The sequence below is a fragment of the Chenopodium quinoa genome, unplaced genomic scaffold (assembly GCF_001683475.1).
Source record: "Chenopodium quinoa cultivar QQ74 unplaced genomic scaffold, ASM168347v1, whole genome shotgun sequence".
NCBI classification, from domain to species: Eukaryota; Viridiplantae; Streptophyta; class Magnoliopsida; order Caryophyllales; family Amaranthaceae; genus Chenopodium; species Chenopodium quinoa.
The window spans coordinates 1,494,920-1,520,134 of record NW_018742733.1 but is presented as its reverse complement, the minus strand read 5'-3'; the positions used below and the strand labels follow the sequence as shown (position 1 = coordinate 1,520,134).

The window sequence follows — 25,215 nt, the reverse complement described above, 5'->3', positions numbered from 1 at the left end:
TACAGAGGATTAAGTTAAAGATGAATTGGAACAGACATTTGGGGTTTTATAGACTAGAAAAACTATTGGACTACCCAGTATTCATTAGGTACATCCGTACAGTGAATAACAGCTATCTTTAACTGAGATTGTCTTTTCAAATTCTGCTTCATCATCTTTTCAAATTCTGCACTCCATTGAATAATACTAGTATCAGTTTGACTGTAAAGCTCTTTTCCTCTCCTTGAAAAGTATAGTACTATATATAGTGATATAAAGATTGAAACTATCTATCTATAAAGATTGATGAATCTATCCATCTATCTATAAAAAAAACATTTATAAAAACGTCCGTGTGTCACATAGATTTTTACATGGGATTTGAACACCCAAATACTTATAACAAAGTTGTCTATTTAACCATCTTAACCTATTATCAAGTATGGAGTATGTTATAAATGTGACAAAAAAAATGTACATAAATGTAAACCACGTGATTTACTTACTAAAAAAACACATTCAATAATGTCGATTTTAAAATCCCTAAAAATGTATACAGAAATTTTTAAAAAAAATAGTCTTGTGATACTTTAGTATAGATAGATTATCAAACAACTTTAATAAAATAACAATTCTATCTAGAATACAACTATTCTACAAAGTCTTCTATAGGGATTAGAAATTAGATTTAAGATTAACATGGCAACAAGTGAACAAGAAAGCTCAATTAAACTTAATGGTGATTTTTTTTTTTTTTAAAAAAAAAAAAAATCTGATTTTAGTAAAAGTTGGCAATTAGGGTTAGAAACTTAGTAGTTACAAAAATTGTGAATTAGAGAAATCGTCAAATCAGGAAATTGTGATTTTAATAAAACAAGTGTTTGAATTAGGTAACAATTTGCCAAATACTGCTTGTCTAATTAGTAAAATTCAGAATTGTCTAACTAGAACTAAGTCTTGCATTCAAATACTAAAGAAATTCCAAATTAATTAAGCATTTTATTAAAATCTACTAAGAACTAAGGATTTTTATGAAACTCATTAATTTCGCAATCGATGCAGCAGTACAAATTCAATCAACCAAGACTTTTACCTTCAAAATTAATTTAAAACAACTACAATTAATCTTTTAAATTACGGGAAAATGAAAGAATCAAAATTGAAAGGAACAAATATAGGGTGTGAATTTGCTATATCTGAGTTGCACAGTAGTTGATTTGTGTGTGTGTGTGTTGGGGGGAGAGAAAAACAGATAGATTAATAAATAGTTTACCCCGATCATACCCGGGCAGAGATTAAAGTTTAGAGTCTCCACTCTCCAGGCTTCAGCAGAAGTAGTTTCGAGTTTGTCCAAATTATAAGCATTAATACAGACCGGGAGAGGGGTAGATAAGTAGAAAGTTTGGTAACAAAATATTTATTCCTTAGCCAAAATACTTCTAGCTTGTTGGTAGTCCTTTCCTCAAAAGATAGCTTAATTTACGACACGGTTTTAAGCAAATCCCTGCAAGTGATGACATTAGATGTTAGCTTTCAGTTATGTTGTTGTAATGTTATTTTTACACACATAATCAGTGGAATCCCAATTTTATAACAAAATTTTTAAAAAAATAGACGACATACCTTGCATTAAGGAGGAGAAACTATTAGTTTACACTCGGATGAGGCCCTGTGAACCTCGTTTAGCCATCCAATTATTTCATTCTTGTTGTTCTCATCAACCTTACTACCCTTGAAATTGATTCTGACCATCTTCAAGTTTACAGCATTGTTCAACAGATATTCCAGCAGTATTTTATCAGCATCGGCGACATCCAACAAGGTGGCGTTCACAACTTTGAGGGTTGGAAACATACATTTGGGTAAAGTTGAAGGTGTTGGTAGCTGGGGAAGGAATTCCTCTAGCTCTAGCTGACCTAGGAGTGTTAGAAATCCTCCCAAACGTATATTTTTGCTTTTGCCAGCTTCACTCTGAAGTACCAAGGATATTAACCATTGAAATTATTGGAAACATTCGAGATTAATTAAAATAGCAGACTTACCGAGAAATCAAAAGAGACGACATTAGGAGCACATTGCAATATCCATAGCACAAGATATCGCCATGAAAAGTTTGAGCAGTTGGTTGAACTAAAGTCATAGTCCACGATCACATGGCTCAAGTTTGGAAACAAGGGGCCTCGATCACGCTCAGTATACCCAGGAGCAGGCTAAAAATTAATTAGATGCAAAACAAATTAAATCAGAAAAATTCTATTAGATATTAGTGACAGAATTAGGAGTAAATTGGAACATAACCACCTAAAACTGAGCCCCGAATCTAAATTAGCTTAAAGGGTAAACTAGATGGAACACCAACAAAAAAAAATAGTGATAAATAGCATAATGAGGACCAATAGACTAAATTGGTAAATAAAAAAGACCCTTAGCGATAATTTGGTAAAAAAAACTAACCTTAAGCGACAGTTTGGTAAATAAAATAATCTCATGCGACAATTAACCCAAAAAAATACAAAAATCTCCGATAAATTACTTGCGAATGCTTAATTTGGTTCGTTTATCTTGTTTTTTTACCAACCCTTTTTATGGAAATAACAATTTGAAGAAAAAAAAAACGTTAAGTATCAATTTTCACTTAAGTTTCATACCCCTTATAACGAATTTTTTTTAAAAGGGGTTAAAAATAAAAGGGGATGACATATAAATTCAAAATTATAAATGGGAAAATAAATTTAAAAACACAAACACAAATTAAATTACGATTTTAAAAGAGTTTGTCGAGAAAAAAAAATAGATTTTTTGGTCTAAATGTCGCCGGAATTCATTAATTTTACTAAATTATCGTATATTGTTAGTTTTTTTTACCAAATTGTCGTCGGAGTAAATTTTTTTACCAAATTGTCGCTAGAGGTATTTTTTATTTACCAATCTGGTCAATTGGCCGCAAAATAAGTTTTACATTAAAAAAAATGTAGAGTATATTGCTTACCTTTTTCGTTGCAATATCTAATTTCAAAGTCTTGAGGTTAGGAGCATGTTTAAGGAGGCTAATCAGTTCAACATCATAGCGTTCCTTAGAGCCAAGTCCGACATGAACTCTAGCTTCAGTCAAAGCAGGCATATCTTCATATGCATACTTAGAAAATTGGCCATTATAAATCTGAAGGTATTCTAGTCTTGGACAATCTATTATATTCTCTTCTTCTTCTCGAAACACCATTTGCTCAATGATTTCCAATCTCTTTAGAGAAGAAGAACAGATACACATATTTCGTGCTCCCAAGCACTCAAATAAAACCAATTCTTCAAGCAGAGGTAAGCTCATCAAGATATTTTTCAAGGGCAAATCGTCAGTAAATCCAATGAATTTTAAGTGCAGAATCAAAAGACTTGGTAGATGAACTGAACCCCGAAATGGGGTTATTAACCCAAACAACTTCAGCACCGTAAGTTTCTTACTCGAAAAAGTCCCAGCTGGTAGTATTACCCCGACATGTACAAGATCTATCTCATCAACATCCCGTCGCAATATATTCTTAATCCATGAATGATAATGGTAGTCCTTGATTTGTTTCTTTGATAAGCCAGAAAGCTTAAAAAGCCTTAATGAACTCGAATCATAACAGAGCAAGACTCTATCCACAAACGCTTTGAAGTCATGGACAGAACCTGATGAATTAAATGAAAAGTTTAGCGCAGGGACTTTAGTCCAAATGGATTCCCACCTTTTTGATAATGTGCTCGTAGCAACTGCTTCTTTGGTTGACAAAAACGATAAGATTAAGGAGAGGAGGACATCCGGCAATCTGCTAATCCTGTCATCCTCGGCCATTGTCAATTCTCTGCAGTAGAGAAAGAAAAGGCTTAGAATATTTTTCTCTTAAATTCAAGAATATATATGAGAGAAAAATAGAAACATGTACTAGAATCTATAAGAGGACAAGATTAGATTAAATTATAAAGATAGATCCCGCTAATAAGCGCCAATTTAGTTCTAGATATTTAATTATATTATAACAAAACAAAAATATCTATATAATTTTTAAAGTAGCATATAGTATCGCATTTAATTCACTTCCTTTTTCATAATTAACCATGCTAGCATTTAAATTACTCCGTATTTCTTTCTCGGTCTATATTGATATATTCCTATATTGTATATCACAAATTCTTGATGCAACCCCAAAACCTACCACCAATCACCACAGACGACTAACACAAGGGTGGAACCAAAGAGAGGTGGTGGAGGCCCGGCCCCGTGGCTCAAATGCTAAGTCCTTGATTGTCAAATTTTATGATAAAAATAAAATTTGATTACAAATATAGTTGTGTACTCTGTAGCTTAGCGGTAAGTGACACCCATGCACAACAGTATGGATGTCCTTGGTTTGATTCTTGTTGGTTGTCTACCCCTTCAATATTCTACTTAAATTTATTCCAATTTCACACCAAAAATATATATATATATAAAATTCCTATGTTTATCTTCATTCTTGTTAGCTCACATATATAAGCCATTAAGGCAATACGTATATAATACAAATGTAGAAAGAAAAAATCAAACCTGTGACATAGTATACAGGCTCTCAATCTTAATCACTAACTAAGATTTTGGCTATGAGTTAAGAACAGTTTGTTGAAATTAACTATATATTATATTTTCTCCTTTTTTATTTAATTGTAATCCATCAAAAATTTTGTACTTATTAGCATATTATAGAGATTTGACCATTGATATATGTAATAGTTAGTATCTGTTATATAAACAGTTTATTTGAATCATACATTGAGTTTAATCATAATACGTACAATCAATTTATTTTATTACATAATAGTAATTTTATTTTATAAAAATATATATATTGTTAGTAAAAAAAAGATCAATACTAATGGAAAATATATAACCAGTGTAGAAAAGGCTATAATATTTCAGTAAATATTAGTCTCGACCCCATATCTTTAAATTTCTGGCTTCGCCCCTGGACTAGCACCAACTTTCATCTCCTAACACATCACTACCTCTAGACAGTAGACACCACAACAACCACCACCCGCCCCCTCCATAGTCCCAACCGCCAATACACAACCAGGTCACAAAAAAAGGGCCCTCTTTAATTTCATACATGGAAGCACCGCATCATTGGGACAACAATAATCACTGCTTCGCCATCAATTATATTACAAAAACCCTATCAAAAAGTTATGATTATGATAATCTACAACTTGATGCTTTGGGTGTTATTTTCGACGACAAGATTTTGATAGTATTTGACAATAATTTATTGCAGTGGCTTAGCTTGTAAAAATGAAGTTTTTTTTGGGTGAAAGGTTTTTTTTTTTTTTTTTTTTAACAATATAATAAGATCGTAAGAATGAAGTTTTTTGGGGGGAAAGAGAACCAGGTAACAGGGAAGGAGGGAAGGAATCAAGGAATGACTGACTGAGGAGCATTAAAGCTCCATTTGTATTAACAGAAAATAATTTATTTTTTTTGAAAAATAATTTTTCATGAAAAAAATGTCCAAGAGAAAACACAATTGTAAAAATAGTTTCCTTTGTTTATATACTTACCAAAGCAAACTTGTAAAGGAAGAGGGAATTAAAAGTGGAAGGGAGGAATAGAATGACATGCGAGATATGAGATGTAAGAAATTTTCTGGAAAATGTGACATACTTTCATTTTAAAACAAATAGAACCTAAATGTAGGCTACAATTATATTTAAGAGAAAATAAATATAGGCTTAATAAACATAAGTAATACAAGTAGTAAAAATGTCATTTATTGCTAAGGAAAATACATAACTAATTAAGTTAATCTTTTACAGTTCCGCTTTTATTATGTCAACCTTTTTTGAGCACGTCAACGTTTTTTAATTGGAAGTAAATCCTTTATAATTTCTGAAATTTTGAGATAAAATTTGGCATTTAACTTCAACGGCAAACTCACAATCTTCTTCTTGTCTCCATTCTTCCTTTCATAACCATTAAACATGCTCACTCCTTACGTATGCTCACACTAGCAAACCCCAAAACCACATATGCACACCACCAACCCACCACAACCAATCCACCTCTTTTCTCATCATCCTCTTTGAATCACACTTGAATTTTAAATCGAATTATTAGGGGTTATTTTTTCAAGGGAGGATTGAATATTAAACAACAAATTACTATGGCTTTATTTTAGCGTAATTCTGAAATGAGAAAAATGAGGAAGAATGGGGAAGAAGAACAATGAAAAAGGTGTAATAGTTGTGGATTAAAAACAAAAAAAAAGGACTTTTTACCTTCATCTAATATAGTCCACTTAAGCGTATTTTTTTTTTATTATTTTTTTCTGCAAGCCATTTTAATTTAAACGTGATAAAATTTAATGATATTACAAGGTTAACGTGTTCATAAATAATAAAAAGGTGGTTAACTAAATAAAAGCGGACGGCCAAAAACTTGACTTAATATTTACAAATTTTCCTATTGCTAATTTTTTTTTATTATGATTAATTCTCTTTAACCAACGTCAAATACGTAAGGGAAATGAGTCAAATGACAATTAATCTGATAATTAAAAAAAAAATTGTGACATTCAAATGAAATAAGAAAAGCAAAAAAAATTATGTGATCATTTGAAATGTCCTAATTAAATTGAAAAATATCAATCAATTATTTAATTGTAGTCAAAACCCTATCATACAACAAAACAAATATATGATCTAACTCGTCAAACAACCTAACAAAACCTAAACGATTAAGAATTTACAACTCTAACAATATAGGGCTTAGACCTTACAAACAATCAAACTTAAAGATGATAACTTGGAATAATTAAAAAAATGATTTTAATAAGATTCAAGATTTAGTGTAAGAACTTACGGAATTGGGGAATAGGGATTGGGAAGCGGGACTAATCGGAAGCGAGAATCCATGATGATCGACTGGGCGTCGATCGGCGGCTGGTGGTTGAACAAGATCTCTGTCTCTCACTCTCAAACCAAAGTCTGACTGCTGTCTTTTGTCCTAGCTAGGTCAACTCACTTTTTTTTTGTTTTTCTTTTGTCTTTTTCATGGGTTTTTTTACTTATATATATTTTTTTTTTAAAAACAAAATAAAAAAAAAAGCCAAAAGGCTAATTATTCATTTATTACTCCGTATTATTTTTTTGTAAATCAAATAGTCTCTATATTTTATTACTTGTTCCAATTTATTTATTAATGAGCAAGAGAAAAATAGTAGAAAGTAATACGTATGAGTTTAATCTGATGGAAATAGGGTTAGTTGAAGGGAAAAAATCTAAAAAAAAACAAGTAGAAAGGAGAGATAATATGGAAAAAAATATTAAATATATAATGTGAACAACCATAGTGAGAAAATGAAGCAGTAATAAAAACGGGCGCCAAAAAAAAATAGAGCAAGTAATAAATTACGGAGGGAGTATTAGATTGTCCATCGAGGATTCCAAATAGGAAGTATGCACTCTGTGTAGTAATAAAAATAAATATAAAACTAAAGAGTAAAAAAGGCAATTTCATGGATTCTTAGATCGCAAATTAATTGTTACGCTGAGGTACGGAGGTTACTAATTTTGAAACAAAAAATACACCACCATCGGTACTAGTATTTTGATGAAAATGACTACGAAGTCTAAAAAATCTAAATTGAAGGCTAAAATTTAAATTCCTGGTGGCCTAAACTGTAAAAGGCATCTGGCTTATCATGTGTAAACTTCAAAATATCATCAACGACATTACTCCCTCCGTTTCAATTTGTTAGTCCCATATATTATTTTAGACGTTTCAAAAAGATCTACCCATATTGAATGTATATATTCTACTTTTAACTTAATTTTTATTTCCTATTTTATACATAATAAATTCTGATTGCTTAGATTAATTGATTGTGAATTATTCCCGTGATTTTTACAATTATGGATAATGTTTTCCTAAAAAAAAAAAAAAAATGAAAGGCAAAACTATTTGTGAATTGTATTTTACTTTAATGCTAGCTTCCAAATATTCCCCTTTTCTTATTTTATGTGATTGATTGCATATGGGACTATCATATTGAAACGGAAGGAGTATTATTTTACAACATAAAATCAACAATTGGGAAATTTAACAAATTTTTAGCAAAGCGGAAATAGTAGTGAACTAGATACCTAATATACAGCAAAACAAATCCTCCTGATTTCTAGCTAGTAGCTAGTTTCTTACAAAAAGTAATAAGTTTTTTTTAATCAGAAATTACGACTAGTTTACTGGTTTACATAAGAAGTAATTACACACAATATGACAATTAAAGACTAATTATAATCAAGAACAAATCAATCACAAATTTTGTTATGAGACGAATATTTTTTTGATGCACAAACAGAAATATCAATTTTTGGATATTCTTTCTTGTTTCTTGTCTAACCAACTCTTCAAGAACTTATCAACATATAAAAGCACTTTTGAGTACAAAATTAATCAACAGGTATTATTATGCATCCACAATAATTACTTGGCGATCATAAACATCCCCAAATGGGCAATTGGTACAACAAATTTAGTTTGGAGAAGATATGAAGATGTGATCAGATGCCCACACCTTCATACAATCATAATCTTCCTGCTTTAGTAATTTTCCATAACAAATTGCAGTACTGCCTATCTTACCAATGGTTAACAGTCAACAATGGAAGCGAACAAAGATATATAATGGAGAAATATTCACCGTTTACTTCCCTCAACTAATAAGCTAGGCTTGTAATGGAGAAATCAAAAATAAGGAAATTGGGAATACGCCCTCTCTTTCCCAGAAGGATCTATGGCACAAACTAAATATCTGAATTGAAGGATAATATTTCCTGGTGGACTACACTGTAAAACTGTAAAAGTAAACCGAGACATTTCCAAAGCATCATCATCATTTTAGTACAAAAACTAATAGCTTGGAATCATAACATTTTGAATGAAGCAAAAAAGGCTGCAAATCAGATAGCTAAATAGCTAATATACTGCATTTTGTAAATACTTCTAGGGTAACATTAAATCCTCTCGATTACTACTTACTAGATAGTTTCTTATCAAAAAGTAAGACATTATTTTTCATGAGAATTTACTAGTATACATACAGATGAAGCCCTCGGAACTTTGAATAGCCCTGCAATTGCAGCAATTGTTGTTCCACTAACCATACCTTTCAAATTGATTTTGAACACCTTCAAGTTTATGCCATTGTTTAACAGATATTCCAACAGTATATTATCAGCATCCGCCAAATCAAACAAACTGATGTTGACAACTTCAAGAGTTAGTAAAGGGCATTTGGGCAAACAAGTTGGAAGTACTGGTAGCCGTGGTAGTTCTTCCTCCACAAGTCAGTCGTAGTATGTGCTCTGAATGAAGTTTAATAATAGATTCGGTTATAAGCAACATCTGCATACGTAAAAAAAAAATAACAGGACTTACCGAGTAATCAAGAGAGACAAGATTAGGGGCTCGTTGTAAAATCCATAATACAAGATGGCGCCGTAAAATTTTTGAGCTGTCGGCTGAACCAAAGTCGTAACCACTTATGATCAAACGGGTCAAGTGTGGAAACAATGGCTGTTGATCATGCTCAGTATCTCCAATAGTAGCCTTAGAGTTCATGAGACGGAAAACAAAAATAGAAAGTCCATCAGATAGATATAGACAGAAAAACTTTGAAAATTTCTAATACAAGTAAAAAGTAGGATAAAAAGCTTATACCACTATTGTCGCAACTTCTAATTCCAAAATCACCAGGTTAGGAACTTGTTTAAGGAATTTAAGCACTTTTACATAGTAGTCACCTTTACAGTACCGGATTTGAAGCCTAGCTTCAGCTATAGAGGGCATGTTGCCAAACTCATAGTGTGGTGAATAACCGTCGATACAAAGATATTCAAGACTTGGAGCAGCAACTATTATATTGGAATCATTTTCTCCCATCGAAAATATATTTCGAATGAGACTCAATCTCTTTAAAGATGAAGAACGAATACATATATTTCGCAATACCTTGCACTCACTAATAACCAATTCTTCCAGTCGAGGCAACCTCATCACAATATTCTTCAAAGAAAAATCATCTGCAAATTTAATGAATGAGAAGTGTAGGGTTACGAGATTCGGTAGATGAAATGGATCTCGGAGAGGGGAATCGAAACCCTTCAACTTTAGCACCATAAGTTTCTCGCTCGAAAAAGTACCTGCTGGTAGAGTTCCCCCCTGTAACACAATATCTATCTCAACAACATCCCGTTGCATTATATTCCTAATCCGCTGATGATAATGGTAGTCATTGATTTTCTTATAAAATATGACAATAATCCGAAACAGCCTTAATGATCGTGAATCATTACAGATCAAGACTCTATCCACAAACGCTTTGAAGTCTTTAGAAGAATCATAAAACAGTGAAAAGTTTAGCACAGGAACTTTGGTCCAAACAGATACCCATCGTTTAGACAATATGCTAGTAGCCACAGCTTGTTTGGTCGACAAAAACGATAAGATTTCGGAGAGGAGGGCATCCGGCAAACTGCTAATCCTGTCTAATTGTTCAGCCTCGGGCATTGTCAATTCACTGCTTGATGAGAAAAGAAACATCAAGTAAATTACAAAGCAGAAATTACAAGTATACTGTCAGACAAATAAAAACAGAAATTTGAAAGGAAAATATATATATAAAAAAAAAATCTTTACTTACAGAAATTTGAGTTTATGATGTATTGGGATAGAAGAACAGTTGAGGTTTTATAGACAAGAAAAGCTTTTAGACTACCCAGTGGAGTATGGATGGTACCAGTATTACAGCTATCTTTACAAATATACTGTCAGACAAATAACAGCTATCTTTAACTGAGATTGTCTCTTCAAATTCTGTTTCATTGAAAATGTTTGGATTACTATCTACGGAGTATTTTACTGTAAAACTCTTACACTTCCCAAAAAAAAAATGAATACATGATTTATACTACTCCGTAGGTTGGTGCAGTAGTAATTATTTCATGGGAATCTTAAAATGATTAGTTGCAATATGCATGCCTCAACAATTTAGTACAGAACTGTATAAATTTACTAGTACTTTCTTACCCCTCCGTCCCCTTTTGATAGTCCCTTATGGGTATTTTTCACGGAAATTAATAAACACAAAAAAGAATAGTTAAAGTACATTTAAAAAGTAAATTGACATTGTGTTTGCAAAAAAATAGAGAGAGAAAGTAATACATGGGAAAACAAAATTTACATGGGTAAGTTAAATTTGCACAAATATTGTTGCAAATTGAGGTAATTTTGGTAAAAAATTAATATTGATAGTTGTTGAAAAAAGCAAATGGGGTGAACATTTTAGTATTAAAATTTGTCCATCGGACTATCAAAAGGGGACGGAGGGAGTATTTGTTATGTGAATTATAAATACATTTATTGATAAATAAGATTAAAGTACGACAATTAATCATACAATAACATTTTTTTAAAAAAAAATTGTTACACTCAAATGAGATAGGAGAAGCCGAGCCTGAATACACTGAAGAGCAAAAGGCCCCAAACCCCCAAATGCTAAGTAAAGAAGTACTATCCATTATCCAACATAATTTTGTTGAAGGAACTACCCAGCCAAGTGCAGATAGCTAGATACTAAAATAACATGTATGAGTAATTTGGGATGGAACGAGTATATACATGCAAATTAAAGAAGCCAAAAAGCCTCACTGCAGTATCATGGACAGTTTAATCAAACATCTGTAATGCTGGATGATATAAGAACAACTTTCAATCACATCCAGACATTGATATTAATTAAAAGATGTATGTCACAATTTAACTGGATATAATCCAAGTACAGTACAGTTTAATCATTTTAACAGAGATGTTATGCATCACAATTTACACATAAGCCAGGATAGAGTGACAGACATCCAGAAATTCATGCCAGTATATCCAAGAAGAAAAATATTAATATATCCCCGAATTACTCCCATCCATATCTATTAATTGCGCAAAACTCTGTATGCAAATAATTGCAAAAGCATCCAAGCATAAAGGTTAACATGACTCAAAAGGTAAGACCAATCCGGCTTATTTAGTAGGTATGGCAACTGAGAGTTCATTTTCAGCTTCATCATAATAGTCACATGCTCACATCCTACACCAGATATTTTACATCTTCAGGCAGGAAGTTAGATTAAGATTCCTAAACGAGATTCTCAAATCATAGAAACCAAATATTCAGGTATTTGCTGAAGAAGGGTTTTGCACTCTTGCACCATTCATCATTGTTCCTAACAAGTCCTCAATACTGAAAGAGTATAAGCAAGTCTTATCCATTTTCAGGAAACATCAAAATAACAGGTTATATGAAAAGAAAAAAATTGTTAACAGAATTTCAATATACAAAGGCTAGAATAGACCCGGTCTATAATAACTTATTGTAGACTCAACCTTCTTGTATACCATATGAATGTGATTATATCATACGAGATGTGATTATATTACTACAAAAGTGATTATATCATTTTGAAACTATTATGTAAATGTATAACTCAAAAAGTGAATTTATCATTATAAAAAGTATCAAATAGTAAATTACATCATTCAAAACATGATTTTTAAATTTTATCATCCTAAAGATAATTATATAATCTCATTAAATGGTTTAATATAAGATTATATAATTCAAAATATGACTCACAAAAAGATAATTATATCATCTAAAAAAGTGATTATATCATCCAGAATGTGATTATATTATTTGAAAGTGTCAAATTTTGGGTCTACAATAATTTATTGTAGACCGGGTCTATACAAGACCAATTGATTTCAATAACCTTCTGACTATAAAATTTAATACTAGAGTCTCAATCAGAGGAAGATTAGAATACTTGATAAAATATCAGACAGAAAATCCAGGCAGATTCAGATGTATTAAAAGACAAACACCTTTCTAATTTATTCAGGTCATGTACTCGAACAATGTCATTAGACAGCATAGGGAATAAGGCTTCTGTAATCTCTCTGAAGTGATTACACACAATGTGACAAGTAAAGGCTAATTATTATCAAGAACAAATCAATCACAAGTTGTTCATGAGAAGAAAGTTAGTGCGATGCACATAGAGAAATGTAATCTCTTGGATTTTCTGTTCTTGTTTCTTCTATAACCAATTCTTCCAAAACTTATCAACATAAAAGTAATTTTGAATACACTAATCATCAATAGGAATTAATAACTTGCATCATCAATAATCAAATTCATAATAAACATCCCCAATCAGTACAATAAATTTAGTTTAGAGAAATGATAGGATCAAAAGATGTGATCAGGTGATGCTACCCACACCTCCTTCGTACAATCATAATCTTCCTGCTTTAGTAATTTTCCATAACAAATTACACTATAGCCAATCTAATCAATACATAACACGTCAACATAGGAAGAGTCATAATTAGAGCTTAATATAAAGGAAACTAAGACAAAGGATGAGTTTAGATCATACTGTATATCAGCATGGTTGAACAACATGAGCAATTTTAGCACTTCAACAACGTCAAATGTTTTCTGCTTTCAAGCTTCAAAATGACTTAACTAACAGAGAAAATCCAACAATTAGAAACCCAGCATAACATTGTCCGGAAGTTCTCAAGATCCACGCATAATTTTACATGCAGTAGAGGCCATAGGAATTTTAAATAGCCGTGAAAAAGAATCAGCTGCCATAGTTGAGTTCTTCTCGAAATGGATCCTGATAGCCTTTAATACAATTGCGTGTTGTAAGATGTATTCTACCACTGCATTATCAGCAAATGTTCCTCGAAAATTATCAACATCTATAGCTTTTAGAGTTGATGAGAAACACTTGGGCACAACATTTGGAAGTGGAGGTGACTCTCCATTGTGAGTGATTCAATCTAAAATTTCAAACAAACAAAGACTATAAATTTATGTTTAATATTGGTGAAGCAAGCTTAGATTGAAAGATAAGGTACTCACCTTATATTTAAGGGACACAAGATTTGGGGCGTGTTGATACATTTGAAAGAGCAGTATTATGTGTAAAATTTGCGGTAATCAATACATGGTTCTGACATCCAAACATGTCAATTCAGGAACAAGGGTTGCATTTGAGCATCAAACATTACAACCTGCAAACAAATATCCAAATAATCGTGATTTTGTCATACATTCTAAACTTTAACTTCCAAAAACATTGAAAAGTGCTGATCACAGATTTGTATATTTTAAAAAAAAAGACTAATTGATAATTCTCTAGTGTTGCAAAAAATAGTCTACATATAAGCATTATAAAAGTATTTACCAGGGGTGTTGGAATCATTAGATTCAAAGTCTTCATGCTGTGAAAGTGCTTGAGAAATTCAGCAGCACTTATACCATCTATCATTCCACAGATATCGATGTCAGCTTCAACTAATGAGGGAATGATAATGACAAACTCGCAGCATGAAACTTGATCCTCAATTGTAGAATTGGAGCTTCAATTATAACAAGCCCTTGCATCAGAAATAGAGTACCTGCTATTGTCAATCTCTTTAAAGAAGAAGATCGAATACATAAACTTTGCAATCCACGACAATAATATAGAAGGAACTCATTCAGACAAGATAAACCTGACCAAATATTATTCATAGAATCATCATCCTCAATATAACAGAACTCAAGGTGGAGAACCGAGAGATTTGGAAAGGAATACAAAAGGTGACTGCCTGTAAGGGGGCACCTCAGCTTTAGAACCTCAAGCTTCTCACTCACAAGACCCCTTGCTTCAGGGGTTTCGCAAGTAACATCAATCTCAAAAAATTTCATCTCATCATATTCCTGACCCATGACCAGACATGCATGTCCTCTTCAACTTCCTGGTAGAGGTGAAGGCGAAAGAGTCTTATGAAAGGTGCATCATTGAGAATCAAGACCCTATTCACAAAGGTTTTAAAATTTGAAGAAATTTTAGTCTTTGAATAACTAAATTCCAGAACAGAAACTTTGGTCCAAATGTATTCCCATCTTTTAGACAATATGCTTGCTGCAACAGCTTCTTTTGTTGGCACGAAAGATAGGATATGAATGAGAACATCATCTGGCAAGCTGCTAATCCTGTCTACCTCTTCAGTTTCCGCATTTTGGATGTTTTACTTCACACCAAAGAAAAGATTAAAAGAAGCACATAAATATATAAAGCGGTAAAAATCAAAAACAAAAAAAAAAAAAAAGAAATAAACAAGAAGAGATGGAAACAGAAATGAAATGTAAACACTTACCGAGCTTTGGCTGACGGCTTAATAGCTGGAGTGTAACAACATTGATAAATATATAGAACTACATTTGTATTGAGATAATTAGTTTAATCTTTAGATTTTTATAGGGAGAAATAACAAGGACTAGAATAAACTCATCGTATAGCAGCTAACAATAATTACAATTGCCTCATTGAGTTCTTATAATACCAATCAACTATCTAGTTTCCCAGAAAATGTTTTTTCTTACTTTCCCAAGCGTAGAAGTGTAAGAGTCTCCTGAATTTAATGAAGGAAACATGTTGTAATAAGACTAGTAAAAACAAATGAACAATTCTCCAATGTTCCATGGCTCCAATACTGAAAGGCGGAAGCTCCATGAGAGCTGCCCCTGACAGGAACCAAAATCTAAATGACAAAGTACTGAAAATCAAATAATATTAATGTAAATTAAGGGGTCAAAAACTAGAGGTTTATCTTCCAAGTTGTATGTAGAATTGTAGACAACAAACCAGTAATACATACACAAATTGCCAGAAGACATGATCTTCATCTGGAGTTCTGGACAATTAAGAGCTCACTCAACCAATCACCTCTACAACCTGGACAAAACAAGGTGAGCCCTTGATAACATCAACAAGAAACCCATTGAAGGAAAGTGACGGCTACATCAGACTTGTTAATGATACATACACTACTTTCATTCATAATATGGAATGATACACACCTCAAAAACTAACCCCCATATCGCTGCAGCAGTTGCTAGCTAGGAGACTAGAACTCCCGACCCCCACAGGCCACACCCCAAAATAGAATAATCCAAAACAGTTCATATCTCTACAACAAAATACATGAAGATGTCTTTCATTTTAAAACTATTTAGATTTCAAATTACTGTAGACCAAGTATTCAGACTTTTAAACTGTGCGACTGCACATGTGATATATTAGTTAACACATAAGAAAAATTATCTCAATGTATTTTAATCCTTCATATTAATGCAAAATATCTTAAATCAGGAACAATATCTTCTACAGAAAGAAGTTCTGCATCATGCCTTTCCAAAAAAAAAAAAAAAAAGGTTCCACATCATACTTTAAGGAACTCCATCAACATTCACACCTTACAACCAGGGTGAATGAGCTAATTCATATCAGCAAACTTAAATTACTCCAAATTACAGCAAAAGAAACAACATAAAATGCAAGTTTCTCATCAAAAGATCTTCAAGCCAAAAAGCTAATCTTATTCGACGGGTGCAGTATATTTAAGCTGGCATTTGAGCATGAATGAACACTGACAATTTATTTTCAGCCTCTTTAGAACATTCACATCCTGCGCCAGATATTCCACATCTTCAGGCAGGAAGTTAGAATAAAGCTCCTGAATGAGAATACCCTTCAGATGAGATTGCAGACATTCAGGCGCAGCCTCAGGAGGATTCCTGCGCATTTCTTCTACATCCCTTAAAATTCCTGGCTGCAAGTAAAAACATTATAACTAAGTCATATTCTTTTCAGGGAAACCCTGGAGTAAGTAGCTACCATACATTCCATAAAACAGATTTCTGGGCTAACCTTATTATATAGGGTAAGAGCATCTAAATCAGGGGAGCATTTAATAAACTCCGTCACAACACTCACAAGCCGATTCCAGCCAAAATCAAGATCTAAACCAATGCCTAATGCCAACGTATTCATGTTGTAAAACCTTGGCAAATTTGAATAAGCGGTTGCTGTGCATAACAACTATCCAAGAGAAAAATGACAGTGTTAAGTATCATATCAAACCACATTAATACTTGTGTGATCACTATCAATAAGTAGTGAGTGAAACATTAATATAATGCATACAAATAAGATAACATACCTCAACAACATCAATAGACAAAGTAAGAAGCTTGGCATTTGCTAACCCTTTGAAGAAATTACAGATACGCTGATAACAATCATTGTAGTTTTCAGCAGCAACAGCAGTTTCGCGGAGATCCAGATGCACATCAGTCAAAGATGCCAAACTCTTCACCTCAAAATCATCTGATATACGACCTTTGACATGGAAGTACTGAAGATTTGGGGTATTGATGACAAATTTATAGGGGCAGTCTACTGATATGTCAGTCACAAATTTATAACTAAAAGAAATTTTTTTCAATGTAGGTATGGAAATATCTATCACCCTTGGCCTCTCCCTTATGATTTCTTCTATTACCAACTCTTCAAGAACTTGACAACCCAAAAGCAAGTTTTGAGTACACTTGTCATCTAGGTACAAAACCCTCCTAATTTCAAGAACCTTAAGCATAGGGAAGCATACCACAGAAGGGACAATAAGAGGCATGCGAGATAATTTCAATACAACAAGTGAGTTGGACATGAAAAAGTTCCTAGGATACTTGATAAGTTCTTTTGGAACAGACAGGTAAAAGTCAAGTTCGAGCTCTAGAATATCACGAGAAATGGCTACATTCAACCATGTAAGAATCGGAGCAACAGTATAATGACACTCATAAATGAGACGGAACTTTTGGATATGAGGAGTATCATTAAGAAGCAATACTCTATTTACAAATCTCTTGAAGGAGATCTCTGAATCCTTACTTCCATACATGTTGAGGAAAGAGAAAAAGTCTCGATGAAGGCTAGCATCAATGTCAAGCACGGGAACAGAAGACCACACGTATTTCCATCTAGTTGAGAAAACACTGGTTGCTACAGCATATTTAGTTGGGAGAAATGATAGGATGTGATAAAGGATGTCATTAGGCAACCCACTGATCCTATCTACACCTTCTTTAGAGCCGTTATCCATCAGATCAGCTTCTCTCACTTCTAAGGCAACAGAAAGAAAAATACCATGAATTAAAGCTCCTCAATTTAATTCTAGCATAGTATATAGTACTATGGATCCAGAAAAAATATATATATACAGATCATTCAATTGATAAATTACAAAGAAAAAAAATTGGGGGAGGGAGGGGGAGTTAAAAACTTATATCTATAAGCATAAAATCCAACAGTAACTCATGGTTTTAGGGATCCATTTGGCAGAATTAATTATTCATTACCAAGCAGAAGAGAGAGTTAACCTTTGGCAAGATGATATAGCCATTTAACCAGGGCTTTAGTTCATCTCTACATTAAAGTTTGGTGAATATGAAAGAAAAGGTTTATCTGCCTTGCTGTCTACAACATATGTTTCTGAATGATCAGAATTTCAGAGCAATCACAAAATCCATACTGCTCATTAAACCTCAATGCCTACCCATTCCAAACCCTCCCCAGAATGATAAAAATAAATTAATTAAAAGAAGATAAAAATTAAATTAAATACATAAATAAATAGATATAACAAGCAGGCAAAAAAAAAAACAAAAAAAAACCTTGCTTCACTGCCATCAGATCTGAACAACAAAATGCAAGCACAGCCAAAAATGAAGAAACAAAGGAATTATTTACAAAGTCCACAAAAATCTAAAGACAAAAAATAAATAAATGAACATATTGTCTATGAAAATTAGTATAAAAAAATTAAAATAAGTACTTATATTAATCTTCATAGTGATGGAAAGTAGAAGTTTTCATCAATATGTGAGAGCTGGAATCTCATTCTATCAACTTAGATTTGTGATTTATACAAGACTAAGTAAAAGTTTCATGAGATTATATCTAATTCACACACTAGAAATTGGACCAAAACAAGCAAAGTAAGAACTGATTTCCTACCATTAATGAATATGATTTTTTCCATATGCGGAGCAAAATCCATATATTTCCATGCATGTTGGATATTTTTTACTTCTTAGTATCCCTTTTAGAGAAATGAAAAACAATTTCCTCTGATTTTTTTTACTTGCAACATTTTTGTTTTTCAAGTTTCAATCAAACAACTTCAACGGTTAATATCTTTAATTATACATTTGTAAATTTTTAATAAAGTACACAGAGAGACAAATCTAAAAAGATCCCATATAACTATGTTTTTCTTCGAGTTAAAATCGCAATGTGAAATTGGAGTGGAGTATGCATACCATCCACTTCAGAAATGTTGGAAGTAAAAAAAAAAAAAAAAAAAAAAAAAAAAAAAAAAAAAAAAAAAAACGGAGGAAGCTATATTATACTTCCTATTGATTATAAAACTGTTATTTAAAATGAACAAGAGGGGAAAATATCTAAAATTCCACAAGTTTTACAGCATTTGAAAAAAAAAAAAAAAGAAAAGAAAAGAAACACGTATTATTTGACCAATTGCATAGACTTCCTCTTGTCTCTTAAATCCTTGTAATCATAGATCCATTAGTGGGGGAGAGGGGAGGGTGATCCATTGCCATCCATGGAATTTGAGACACAACACTTTGATACAAATTTAAAAGATGGAACAGCATTTGGCATGGATGGTACAGCTTTAAATTAAAAATTATCTGCACAGAGAATCATATATAACAAAGTTCTCAACCGCAGCAAATGAATTATCCAGTGAGCTAACACAAAGAAAACCCATTTTATAGGACAACATGATTAACCAGGGCCAAGTCTTAATTAAATGGCTACATACAAGGATCCATCACTGCACACTTTCTATTCTACGCCACCATCCAATCAAAGTGACATAATCTTCAGTCTGCATTGGAATTTCTCCAGCATTCCAGTGAAATCAGGATACAGCGTATTCATAAAGATTCGGGATTGCTTTTCTACTTGCAATTACGTGAATCAAAAAAGAACTATTCTGGCCTCTAGCTTGTTGAAGAGGGATAAAGGATGAAAATGCCAGATGATATATTTAACTAATCATGTTCAGGTTGATTCAACTAAATGAGCCAAAGCAAGGGCCAAATATCTTTTTAAAAAAAAAAACACTCAGCATCAGTTAAACTGAAAACGCTATTTGCAAAATAGCAGCTTCAAAGTGAAATTCAATTAAGAGAATGCAAACAACAACTGCATCAAGCAATTCAATCTCTAAGAATGATAATCCTTTAAGACCTATGACTAAGCCACAAACTTTGACCCACAAAATGCAACATAAATGAGTGAAAAACTATGATAAAGTAATGAAAGCCAATCAAAGCTTTTAAAAGGCGTATTGTAATGGGCAATAAAGGGGTAAATAACAAAACCATCAAAAACGCAATAGAGTAGTGCCATTAACAGGTTTTTTTTTTTTTTTTTGTTGAAGATTCACATGTCCAATAATTTATAGACTGAATTTATAAAAGAACATGACTTACTCGATCTTTTCTCCGGTAATATGAATTCCAATCCATCTGCAAAATGACGAAAATCATCTAGAGGTTGAAGACATCATAACTTCACAATAGCTTTGGGGCATTGGATATATTTAAGCGATACCCAAAAAGGTTGTAGTGTTGCACTGCTTATGAAGGAGGAAATTGTAAGTTTCCTCCACTCAATAGCAGTTTCTCAAGAAGTCCACCGCACCAATCTTACTAATCACACCACAAGAGGAGACGAATTGTGAAAACGTCAATGAGCAAACAGCAAAGGCATACACATAAATAAGCTCAGCTTTTAAGCATGAAAGCAATATTTTACGTCGACGATACAAACCCATTTTTGAAAACAAACCGAAAATGAGTGGTTGGAAACACAACTTTGATTATAGAGATAATGCAACTTATACCTTTTCGATATTCTATGATAATACAATCACACCAAAATATCCAAAACTATCAAATACTTCAGAAGAGGAACGAAGGAGAGATCACTATGTAAGACATACTATGGAAGCAAGTTTCATATTTAATTTAAAATCAAAACATCTATTCGCAAAATTATATAAGCAGTTACTCAAAATATCCCAATAGAGTGAGGATATACAATTTGCAGAATGTTAGAAATAATGATACCATTATAAATAAAGATTTAATCAGCAAAGGCAATTCTGACAGTATTATGCTCCGTACAAAACAGTTCGGAACCAATCATTTTATCAAACTTTGCATAATCCGCTACTGTAGTAAAAGATACCTACTCAAATGGATTATCCTAAAATTAGACAACAATTACATATCCTTACAACCTATTGAAACCTAAGAAGCAATAATAATTTCATAAAATAACATATCTCACAATTCCATTCCTGGCTGTATGTTTTTAAGAATGTAATTCCTAATTGAAATTAAGAAAAGACATAGCAGAACATCTTGGAGCATGAAGTGTAAGTCACTTGAAGCCATGATGTCGGATTTTCAGTTAAGCAACCACCTCAAACCTATTACATGATTCAAAAGGGGAAGAGAGGAATGTGAGTCTGCAACAAGGTAAAATAGGTAGTACGACACATGCAATGCGTACTTATGTGCTAGGTAAGACCATCAACATTCAAATCTCCATAAATGTATGCAATGTGCATTATGTGCTAGGTATGATCATCACTGAAGTGTCATTGAAAACCTACCAAATATGGAGGATAAAATGAGGCTTAGCTGACATTTGAAAAGATTCAAATCTAGAACTTCTTTTAGTAAATGATCCTTCAGAAAAGCATAAGCCATGCTCTCAGAGAGACCAAACTCCCATCACCACAGAGATGAAGAAACAATATCAATGAATATTTGTCATTCAGAGTCACCAAGCTGTTAAAGCGATGAACTCTATGAAAACCAAAAGGCCTCACTGAAAACACACTTGCCCGAGTGTTGCAGTAGAAATTGATTATGGACTATGTATTACTAATAGATGGAGCAAATTCATGCATTTATGTTGGCTAATATCAATCATGCAGACAGCCAAAGCAGAACTGTTTTCATCACTTAAGGTAAGGAAAGCATACAAAAGATAAAAGGAATATCCACAAGCTTATTTAATCCTCTATTATACCTATTTCCATCACTTAAAAAAGCATTGAAAAGATAAAACGAATATCCACAAGCTTATTCAATCCTCTATCATACCTGATTGCTTCTCCCAACAAAATATGTTACAACATCCCACAGTTTTTAATCAGATGAAGGCTTCCTTGTTTTTTGTTACACATCATCAAGCATAAACAGAAATTGAAAATCAAAGACCGCTTTCAAAATTTTAAGGACAGAGTAAGAAAGTAATGCACCTTATTAATAACATGTCTCATGTTCAAAAGCTTCATGTCATATATGAGTATCATTATAGTGCTACTCATAAATGGTTGCATGTGGCCATACACCATACTATCCAGAAGCTCAAACTCAGCTTGAATATGTTTGTTTCAGAGGTATTTGAAAAATCCGCCTTGGAAGGCTAATACCCTCATTGTATTTAAAGTATCAAGCTCTTCTCATATCGACCCTTCTCTTGTTTGCTTCATAAGGCTTAAGCAAGTAATGTGCCTAGATGAGAAACTGAGAATTACAATAAGAACCTGCTTTCCAACTGTCAAGTTTTTGAAGAGTCGTAGAAGAAAAGCAGCTGAGGGTGATGAATGAATCCGTACATTATAAAGAGTTGTAGTAAATTATAAAGTTTGACTTTTGGTAATAGATTTATGATCATTGTGAAAGTTGTGTTACCCATCTAAATCTTTCAATTGCCCAAAATATTGAATACTTTGTCTTAAAGAATTTGGCAACTTTGATCAATGCGCTTCTGAATCTTTACCAAACAGCTTATCCTGCAGATCACTATATCTATCTTCAATCACTATAGCACTATACAACAGGCCACCAATGGTGTAGCAACTTCATCTCCATGTAAATATATTGTCAAACAGTTGCTCATGATGAAATCTTTAGTTCTTTCCCTCATAAACACTAACAGCCAAGTGACCAAGATGCCAGTCGTGAAATAAACTCTGGAAACTTCCGTGCATACACATTATTAAAGATTTGATTCCACCAAAACAGGACCACATAAGCATACCATTTAAAGTCCCTGAATAAAAAATTACACAATGATGAATAACAATAGTTAATGCAACTTAATTAAAGTTCAGCATCAACAAAATTTTAACAACTTTGTTTCTCATTTGACAGAGGTACAATATGAATAAACTAAAAAGGCTTGACATGGATGCTCAATACTATTGAATTTCATTCGATGAAACCAAGCTGCAAATGGAAACTATAACTAGAATACATACATGATATACGCCAACAATCACGTGAGTCATCACAAACATTTAGTTGCATATCATTGATTATAAACCTATTCAGATACCTTTGACCCCTAATCATTAAGTGAAAATAAGTTCATTCTTTTTAACTGTAAGAAACAATTAATCTTCTTATCTATCGTAGCAACATAATCCAAAGAACAGAACGAGTTAGTGCAATGATTGTTTAAATTTCGGAAATGTGCATTATGCAACACTTAATCAAGTCTATTATGCCCCCTCCCCTAAAATATAATTTCCCAAAATCCGAAACTTTAGTTCATCACTCTTAGTTAAATTCATTGTGAACCCTTTTCTCAACTCTAACTTCAACCACTAAATTTTCATTAAGTCAGACTCCTAGTTTTTTAATTTTATTTTATGATTAGAATTATTACTAATAATGCTACTAACATCACTCTCAAAGAAATAATCAGCCTAATTTCAAACCAAGTAAATTGGAGTCTTCTCCTCAACAATTTCGACATAATCTAAGGCTCAATTTAGCAGTTTCAGATACCCATTAAAATTCCACATTGCCCAGATTACAACAATTATTACAGTGAAACTGAAAGATTTTCAATTAGGGTTTCGTAAGTGGAGTTTAATCAATTATCATCTGTCCTTTTACAATGGTGGAAACAAAAATTAGCCCAATATACTATCTTCAGAACTAAAAAGAACAAAAAAATTCTAAATTGGGCAAAAATAATTTACAAAAATGAAGAATGATTTCAGAAAAATACCAGAGAAATTGAAGAAGATGATGAAATCCATTATCATTTCCATTTTCGCCGCTATTTTCGCAAATTTTTGGTTTAATTCGATCAAAATTTGGGTTTCAAATATCTTTCTCTCGCTAAAAATGATCATGTAACAATGTAGTGGTAAATGGTAATGTAGTATACGAAGTACGAGTACAAAGTATACAATTTTTGTTTATGGCCGGATTGTTAGTTAAGCTGGGCCCTGATTGTTTTATTGACTTAAATCATGTACTCATGTTCATTACAAAGTACTCCGTTAGTGTCATATCAGTCAGTGTAAGGGTTTGTTATCATACATTGAAATTCAGTTCAGCTCAACTCAGCTTCTAATTTCCTACTATTATAAAATATTCATTTTAGTTCCGTTCAGTTCAGCTCAGCTCAGCTCAGCTCAGTTCAGTTCAACTGAGTTCAGTCAATGAAAACAGGTCCTAAGAGGAGTACAAGAATCACTTAATCAGTGTTATTGAGGTTATCTTGTTTTTTTAATAAGTGGTTACACGGTCTGACCAGCTACACCAAAGACGGGCTTTTGTAAAAATTAAAAAATTGGAGAATGTGTATTTTTATGCATATAGCTATTGACATACGTATTACTATATTATTTACAGAGTAATAATATTTTACTTTACTAGTGTATATATAAGGTTAAATTTTTTCTGAAATTAGATCATATCAAAAAAATATTATCTAGTGAAATAAACATAACCTTCATTTATTATTCTATTTCAGTTCAATTATTAAGTTTTGGTTAATTTGATTCTATTAATTTCAGTCATTTTTATGTCGGTAATTTCAATCGGTTCAACCTAGTCCTTATCAATTTTGATACCTAAAATTATAGTTCAAACCAATCTTTTTAAAACATGCATATACTACCATATAATTAATTATAAGGATATTACTGTATTTATTAAAGGAAAAATTGAAAAAGAGTAATCTCACGTTTGGTACATCTTTTCAAAATAATCCCACAGTTGCGTATTACATAAATAATCTCACCTTTGTACCCGAGGCGTTTGGTATGAGGGATAGAATAAAGAGGGATAAAAAAGGAGGATAGAGGTGGGACTAAATAAGTGGGATTAAATTTATTTTATCTCTATCCCTTGTTTGGTTGAT

General features: G+C 32.4%; 3 protein-coding genes across 3 annotated transcripts; all 3 read right to left on the bottom strand.

The window, feature by feature from the left end:
- Positions 1 to 1,608: 1,608 nt before the first annotated feature.
- LOC110723505 (FBD-associated F-box protein At4g10400-like) lies at positions 1,609 to 3,811 on the bottom strand. Its single transcript, XM_021902859.1, has 3 exons — positions 2,969 to 3,811; positions 2,022 to 2,189; positions 1,609 to 1,950 (listed from the first exon to the last, which is right to left on the bottom strand). Exons 1-3 carry the CDS (start codon positions 3,809 to 3,811, stop codon positions 1,609 to 1,611), a joined length of 1,353 nt encoding a protein of 450 aa, XP_021758551.1.
- Positions 3,812 to 8,522: 4,711 nt separating this feature from the next.
- On the bottom strand, positions 8,523 to 10,558 carry LOC110723504 (F-box/FBD/LRR-repeat protein At5g56420-like). Its single transcript, XM_021902858.1, has 4 exons — positions 9,743 to 10,558; positions 9,428 to 9,673; positions 9,091 to 9,177; positions 8,523 to 8,627 (listed from the first exon to the last, which is right to left on the bottom strand). Exons 1-4 carry the CDS (start codon positions 10,556 to 10,558, stop codon positions 8,523 to 8,525), a joined length of 1,254 nt encoding a protein of 417 aa, XP_021758550.1.
- Positions 10,559 to 16,205: 5,647 nt separating this feature from the next.
- On the bottom strand, positions 16,206 to 24,258 carry LOC110723760 (F-box/LRR-repeat protein At4g14103-like). The gene is made up of 5 exons (XM_021903129.1): positions 24,073 to 24,258; positions 20,466 to 23,106; positions 17,105 to 18,066; positions 16,813 to 16,983; positions 16,206 to 16,714 (listed from the first exon to the last, which is right to left on the bottom strand). Exons 3-5 carry the CDS (start codon positions 18,044 to 18,046, stop codon positions 16,481 to 16,483), a joined length of 1,347 nt encoding a protein of 448 aa, XP_021758821.1. The 5' UTR covers positions 18,047 to 18,066; positions 20,466 to 23,106; positions 24,073 to 24,258; the 3' UTR covers positions 16,206 to 16,480.
- Positions 24,259 to 25,215: the final 957 nt, after the last annotated feature.

Coding starts and splice junctions, on each gene's coding strand:
- LOC110723504 (XM_021902858.1), bottom strand. CDS start 10,558: ATGCCCGAGGCTGAACAATTAGACAGGATTAGCAGTTTGCCGGATGCC. Junction 9,178..9,427: donor TTGTCTCTCTTGATTACTCG/GTAAGTCCTGTT, acceptor ATAAACTTGAAG/GTGTTCAAAATCAATTTGAA. Junction 8,628..9,090: donor AAGTTCCGAGGGCTTCATCT/GTATGTATACTA, acceptor ACCATTGGTAAG/ATAGGCAGTACTGCAATTTG.
- LOC110723505 (XM_021902859.1), bottom strand. CDS start 3,811: ATGGCCGAGGATGACAGGATTAGCAGATTGCCGGATGTCCTCCTCTCC. Junction 2,190..2,968: donor TAGATATTGCAACGAAAAAG/GTAAGCAATATA, acceptor ATTAATTTTTAG/CCTGCTCCTGGGTATACTGA. Junction 1,951..2,021: donor TCGTCTCTTTTGATTTCTCG/GTAAGTCTGCTA, acceptor TTGGTACTTCAG/AGTGAAGCTGGCAAAAGCAA.
- LOC110723760 (XM_021903129.1), bottom strand. CDS start 18,046: ATGGATAACGGCTCTAAAGAAGGTGTAGATAGGATCAGTGGGTTGCCT. Junction 16,984..17,104: donor TGTCTATTGATGTTGTTGAG/GTATGTTATCTT, acceptor TCTCTTGGATAG/TTGTTATGCACAGCAACCGC. Junction 16,715..16,812: donor CTCTTACCCTATATAATAAG/GTTAGCCCAGAA, acceptor TTTTACTTGCAG/CCAGGAATTTTAAGGGATGT.